At 50.6% G+C, this 6,943-nt stretch overlaps 1 protein-coding gene across 1 annotated transcript; it reads right to left on the bottom strand.

The window, feature by feature from the left end:
* Positions 1–3,078: 3,078 nt before the first annotated feature.
* On the bottom strand, positions 3,079–6,722 carry Fzd8 (frizzled class receptor 8). The gene has a single exon (XM_047521249.1). The coding sequence runs from the start codon at positions 5,887–5,889 to the stop codon at positions 3,799–3,801; it is 2,091 nt and encodes a 696-aa protein (XP_047377205.1). The 5' UTR covers positions 5,890–6,722; the 3' UTR covers positions 3,079–3,798.
* Between the last annotated feature and the right edge of the window lie 221 nt (positions 6,723–6,943).

The raw sequence follows: 6,943 nt of genomic DNA, 5'->3' as shown, positions 1-6,943 counted from the left end.
TGAAGGTCTTCTGGGTGGGGCCTGTGCATGTGACAGGGCCAGCATGGGTTGTTCAGTATTTTTGGATAAATGAATTGAATGAACCACTATATTCTCTGGGTTCTAGAACTTTGTGGCACCACAAGATGGCAGCATAGTATCAAATGTGGGAAGTTGATAGCCACTGGATTTGTTTTGAGCCTCCCAGAATGTTTGCACCTACACGTTTAAGTTGCACCCTTTGCTCTTTGGGCAAGAGAATCTGACTTCTTCCTGCAGGCCTTGAAGTATTATACACACCTGCAACGTGGGCAGTGAGGGTTAAGACACTGTAGTAAGACATGGTTTGCTACTTAAACTTTGTTATGTTTCCCCCTTGTTTTATGATACTTTCAAACTGCATTTATTATAAAGCAAAAAGGAAGTGTTCCACATAACTTCTCCCACAAGTGATTTTAATGAGCTTTGGCTTTACTAATGGTTTTAACCATATTAGATTTTATTTACATTGATCTTCTAGCCACACAGCAACCACATCCCCCACCCCCCAAATATTGACAAGATTTTTTAAAAAACTAACACTTATTTCATATAGTAATCAAGGATACCCCTATAGAGCAAAAAGGGGTGTCCTGGCAAGGGATTCATTCATTTGTGTAACACAAGTGGATCTATAGAGACCCTTCATTCCTTTCCCATTCCTAAAATCAGTTTTGGGTTTTTGATTCCAGTAGATACCATTTGGGTGCTGGCAACTTTTTAATCCACATTTTAGCTTTAAAGGCAAAGACCAGCACTTGTATTTTAAATATCAGTCTTTGAAATCAGTCTATAGTGATTACAGGTACAGGTCTTTTTGCTGAATGTTGTCCTCAGAATGTAAATAGGGTTTATTTGTTTGTTTCATAACTTTGCTGAGATGGGGAATACTTAGAGTCATCTTGTGAAAGTTATCAAAGATGGCATTTTACAAGGACAAATTGAATTAATAAGGTTAAAAGCTCCAAAGTCAAATATTTTCCATTGTATCATATAGTTGAAAATGTGTCATTAATGAGAATAACAGTACATGAGAAAACAGTATGCTAACCAGTGACTTTTAGCTCTCCTTCATCCCATATGTGATAAAGACCTGCCCTCAAAATTTTACTTTATAACTGAATATGTAAAGTTTGTGGCTGGTTTATGCACACTACAGCACAAGTGTCACCACATGAATTATTAGATGCAGGACACTTATTGATACCTAAGTTACAAAAAAAATTGTTCTTTAATAAATAAAAAAGTGGCAACATAAAGATTTTTACAATGTTTGACTTCCAAAAATAAAATTGTCATGATATCTATAGTAGGAATTCTTATTGCATATCTAATTTTAAAAAATCTAATACCAAGAATGACTCTGGAAAGGATCTGCAAAATGCTACTATCACAAAACTTTTCTTAAAAGTCTCTTGCATGAGAAAGATCAGTAAAGGAAGTAGTTTTCCTCCTTTTAAAAAACAAACAATCATTTTTTTAAACCACTAAATATTCCCTTCAGGAAAAGAGAACAAACATCTATGAAGGATGCACAGAAAAAAATCCCCTCCCATCCCACAGTGATTGATGTCCCTGTCATTAGTATGGTAGCTGACCATTTCTTATCTTGATTGACAGGTTAATAAGGGACCTGGGGCTATCTTTTCAGTTTGAACACACAACCTTAGCAATTACTTTTAAATTATTGCTAATCTGCCAGAAAATAACAAGCATAAGGAATAAAAATATCTGAAAAAGAAATGTCTACTGAAGAAGCTTTTACTTCCGGAGCTTTAAAAGGTTCAGTTCAGAAAACTTGCCAGAATTTAGTCAATAGAATTTAGGCACTGAGGATTTTTTTTTTTTTAAAGAAAAACTTGTAGTTTATAATAGTTCATTGGTTCAATTAGGAGCGAAAAAGAAGGGAGTTTTGTAATGCAATTGTCCAGCAAAGGAAAACGCTTTAAATTGGGGGATTATGTGCGCAGACCACCTGTAGGGCATTCAGAGCCCTTTTCTATAATGCTTCAACCCATGCCTAGCTGCCTGCAGGCTGGCTAACAATGCAGGGAAAAGCTGTTTAAAAGGCTGAGCGCACTTGTGCCTCTGGTCTTCACTAACTGTTACAAGTCTTCCTCTCCCTCTCTCTCTCCTTTTTAAAGTAAAAGTCCCACATCCCTTTAATGGAAGAACTTTAAGGCTCCACGGTGGCCAATTGGTCTGCACCAAGAGGAGCCGGGCAGCAGGGAAAGAAACTTCAGACTATACAGCACATTTGGAGAGGAGAAAAGATCAAAGTTTTTCAAACTCAAAAGACCAAGTTCCCTACAGATTAACCCTATTCATTTAGCTCCTCTTAAAGGAATGATGTGCTGAGCCACTGGGCAGACAGGTAAAAAGTTCAACAATTGCCAAAGCATTCTTCTGCTAATTCAACAGCCTTCTGCTCAAATAAATTAGCTTAGTCTTGACGGAGGAACAATAGCTTTTTCTCTAGGAAAAGAAGCACATTTGGTATACACAAGCACAGAAAGTTATTAAGATGTTAACCCGTTAGTTTAATCCATTAAAGAGTGCCTGCTCCACTACCAGATTGTCAAGTGACTTACACTGAAAAGAGTGATCTACGGTTTAAAATATTAACTTCCACACTTCAGCAGTATGTTCAGACCCTGAAAAACCAGGTGTTTTCAAAATCACCGACGCAAGAATGTGGGGTTTCGAAACCTTTAGTGGTACTATACAAGATAAATAACAAGGCCTAAGTGGAAGTACTGCCTTTGGAAAGAGTTCCATTTACATACACTAATGTGAGTTGTAATCCATTGATCAGAAAAGAGCTACCAATAAAAACACTATCTTTGGGGAAGGTGCAAAAATGCACTTTTGATTTCAGTTCAACAATGATATTTACTTTGCTAACAGTTTAAGAACTAAAGGTTAACAGGTAATTTTCTCCATGCCTAAAGTCAGTGTACAGAATGGCAACCAGAAAATGTCCATTTTCCCCAGAGGTCCTTAGTAAGCACTGTAAAGGTAACAGCTTAGAAGAGGCAGGGGGAGAGGGCAATGTTTAAATCATTTATCAAAAGTCATTTTATTGACAAAATAGAATACTCATATTTGTTCTTACAAGGGGTAGCCTCTAAACTTTTTACAAAAAATGTACACACTGTATATCTTTGGATATATACATATTTTACACATTTTTACAATTTAACAAATAATTATATAAATACATCCTCTAATGTAAGAAACCCGTATTTACTTGGGGTGTATAATTAAGACATTTCTTGTTTATTTAAGGCATTTGCCTGGTCATTAAGAATACCCAAACCGTGCAATCCCATTAGGTCGCAGTCATCCCTCCTCTAGGATATGTTAGGAGTAAGTTTATGTAGGCAAGTCGAGGGAGAAAAAGAGGTCCCTCGGGTGAAATCTGTAGATCTGGCTTCAAGCTCAGCAAAGGGCAACCAGCGAGGGCTCCTAATCTCAGATTCTGGAAATACTGCAGTCCACCCTGCTCTGCCAAAGGAAATTAACGCTTGGCGGGAGGAGCTCCAGGAATATCAACGGAGGGAAGGGGGGTGGGTCTGGGAGGCTTCAATGCCAGGTACTTTGTTCTAAGCGAGTCATTTAAGTCCCAGCTAATGGATACCATTAAGAGTTCATTATCATGCTAATAGCAATCAACACTGTGAAGGGGTGGGAACCTCAGCCCGTCAAGTGTCCCTTCGCCACACTGGGTCTCCTCCCCCTCCCCTTTTCCGCCCCTTCTTGGCGCCCCCTCCCCTCTGCTCAAACCTGGGACAATGGCATCTGCTTTGGATAAGACACGGAGCTGGCCGTGCCAGACCGCCACGTCAGGCCAGTGCTGACGTCGCTGTAGAGGGAGCCCCCGCCGCCACCCGGTCCCCCACCCCCGCCGGGTCCAGCGCTGCCACCTCCCCCTGGCCCGCCGCCACCCCCTGTGACCCCTGCGGCAGGACCCCCACCCACTGAGGCACCCTTGCTGGCCCAGCAGCAACGGGTGCACAGGGCGCGCCATGACTCCAGCGTCTTGCCGGACCAGACCCACACGCCAGAGGTAATGCCCACCACCAGGCACATGAAGTACTTGAGCATGAAGACTGCGTAGTCGGGCCTGCGCGCCTGGTCGGGCTGCAGGTCCCGCAAGCACGGGCAGTTGTGCGTGGCCTCCCAGCGAGGGCGGTTGTGCTGCTCGTAGAAGAGGCAGGCGACCACGACGGCGGCGGGCACAGTGTAAAGCACGGTGAAGAGGCCCAGGCGGATCATGAGCTTCTCAAGCTTGTGCGTTTTGGTGGGGCCTCCCTGCTGCTTGATGACCGAGCGGATGCGGAAGAGCGACACGAAGCCGGCCAGCAGAAACATAGTGCCAATAAAGAGGTAGATGACAAGGGGGGCCAGCACAAAGCCACGCAAGTTATCAAGGCTCTGGTTGCCTACGTAACAGATGCCTGCCACTGGGTCACCGTCCACCGAGCTGAGCGCCAGAACCGCAATGGACTTGACGCTGGGCACAAGCCACGCGGCCAGGTGGAAGTACTGAGAGTAGCCGGCAATGGCTTCGTTGCCCCACTTCATGCCTGCTGCCAGGAACCATGTGAGCGACAGGATTACCCACCAGATGGAGCTGGCCATGCCGAAGAAGTAGACTAGCAGGAAGACTACAGTGCACAGCGCGGGGCCGGTGGTCTCATAGCGCACGTGCTGCTCCACAGCGCCCAGCTCCTCGTACTCGCCTCGCCCGCCCGCGCCGCTCGCGCCCGCGCCTGCCGCGCCCGCGCTTGCTGCCGCCGCCGCGCCGCCCGCGCCCCCAGCGCCGCCAGCGCCCGGCGCGCCGCCACTACAAGCCACCTTCTCGTGACCCGCCACCAGGCGCACCAAGTAGCCGACCGACACGAAGAGGTAGCAAGCAGAGAGGAAGATGATGGGCCTCTCCGGATACTTGAAGCGCTCCATGTCGATGAGGAAGGTGGAGACGGTAGCGAAAGTGGACACGAAGCAGAGCACCGACCACAGGCCGATCCAGAAGACGGTGAAGGCGCGCTCGTCCTGACTGAAGAAGGGATTGTGGCAGGGTAGTGCGCAGTTGGCGATCTGGCCTGTCTTGACGCGGTTGTACAGCGGGTGCCGCTCGCTGGACACGCTTACCATGGGCGCGCGGCATTGGCACCCTGGCTCGCAGGGAGCCGCGCCACCACCAGGGGGCCTTGCCTTCCCGCCACCGCCTCCTCGCGCAGGGGGCGCCGCCGCGTCCCCGCCGCCACCGCCCCTGCCGCCGCCGCCGCGGTGCGGGGGCCTGGCCCCCGGCGGGCGGCCGTGGCCGCTGCCAGAAGGTGGCTGCTCGCCGGGAGGCGGCGGCGGTAGGCGGCGCGGTGGGCTGGGCGCGGCCGTGGTCAAGTCTGTGCGGTTATAGTCCATGCACAGCGTGTCAGGGTTGCCTTGCTCGGGCAGCCGGTCGCAGCGCATGCGGTCCGGCCAAGCGAAGCCGTACTGGCGCATGAGCGGCGCGCAGCCTGCCTTGGCGCGCTCGCACACCGAGCGGCAGGGCGGCAGCGGCTTCTTGTAGTCCTCCAGGCAGATGGGCGTGTACATGCTGCACAGAAAGAACTTGAGGTCGGGGGAGCACTGGATCTCCACCAGCGGCCAGAACTGGTGCACCTCCAGGCCCGCCTCGTCCTGAGTGTCGTGGTTGAACTGGTTGGGCATGTAGGTGTAGTTGTAGCCAATGCCTTTACACAGCGGCACGGTGATCTCTTGGCACGCCAGCTCTTTGGCCGAGGCGGCTGCTGCGCCGCTTGAGCGTTGCAGCAGCGCCAAGGCGGCCAGCAGAGAGGTCACTTCCAACAGGTAACCCCACTCCATGCTGTGCGCCTCAGCCCTGTGCTCTAGTCCTCCACGCAGTGCGTGGAGGGTCCCAGGGGAATCCGAGCAATTGAGCCGGGTAAGAGGAGAGCGGGTGACCTGCGGGTCTTCTGCCTCTCCTTGGGGAGAAGAGGAGATCTGCCAATAATCTAGCTCCTGTTCGGGGGCACGTCTACAGCAGAGCGGTCCGAAGCCTGAGCAGAGGTCGTCCGCACCTCCTTTCCGCCACTCCAGGAAAGAAGGTGGCTGCAGTTCCGCGCCACAGTCTCTTACTCTGGGTTGCACTCAGCCCTCGCGGAGCAGGGTGGCGGGTCCTTGGTCCATCGTCCTGTACTCGCTCGTTTCCTCTCCCGCTTGTCTGGTCACTTCTCTGCTTGGCGCCCGGCAGCGGTGACTTTGTCGGGCACCGGAGGGCGGCGGCGCAGCAAGTTTCCTTTCGGGCCGCGGTGCGCAGTCAAGATGGCTGGGCCAAGCTGCTAGCTGTGCCGGGTCAGCCCTCGCGGCCCCTTTTCGGCCCGCGAGGGCTCATGCCCGCCCCAAAGGCCGCGCCACCACTGTTGGAGTTCAGGACCCCGCGCGCCCGAGGCCTCTGCGATCTTTCTTTGGCGTGCGTCCGTCAATCTGTATGCCGCGGGGACAGACGGATCCGTCTCCAGGAAAAGTCCGCGTCGCTCTCGAGCCACAGTCGGGTAAGATACCGGCAGTCCCCTTCTCGTTAGACACACAGAAGCAAATCCAGACCCGAAGGAACCGACACCTGAGCGGCTCGGCCCGCGCCCAGCCGCCGCCTCCTCGGTAGGAGCAGCACCCTTAGCCCAACTTCCCGGCTCCAGCCCCGCTAGCGCCGCGCGGCCGGCTCATGAATATTTATACAGCCTGGACTTGGTCTCCACCCACCTCTAGACTCACCAATCGCCGGATGACGGGGCGGAGTCTACTCGCTCCCAAGGCTCAGCCTTACTTAAGGACGTCCGTGGTGTCCGTTGGCCAGGTGGGCTTTCTGCAGATATAATAGAGTTTTGATAACCTTGGGATTGACCGCAGAGAGGAAACG

This window comes from Sciurus carolinensis, chromosome 12 (assembly GCF_902686445.1).
Source record: "Sciurus carolinensis chromosome 12, mSciCar1.2, whole genome shotgun sequence".
Taxonomy (NCBI): Eukaryota; Metazoa; Chordata; class Mammalia; order Rodentia; family Sciuridae; genus Sciurus; species Sciurus carolinensis.
This window is presented reverse-complemented; position numbering and strand designations above follow the sequence as displayed.

Excerpts from the sequence above, each read along its gene's own strand:
- Fzd8 (XM_047521249.1), bottom strand. The coding sequence starts at position 5,889 with ATGGAGTGGGGTTACCTGTTGGAAGTGACCTCTCTGCTGGCCGCCTTG.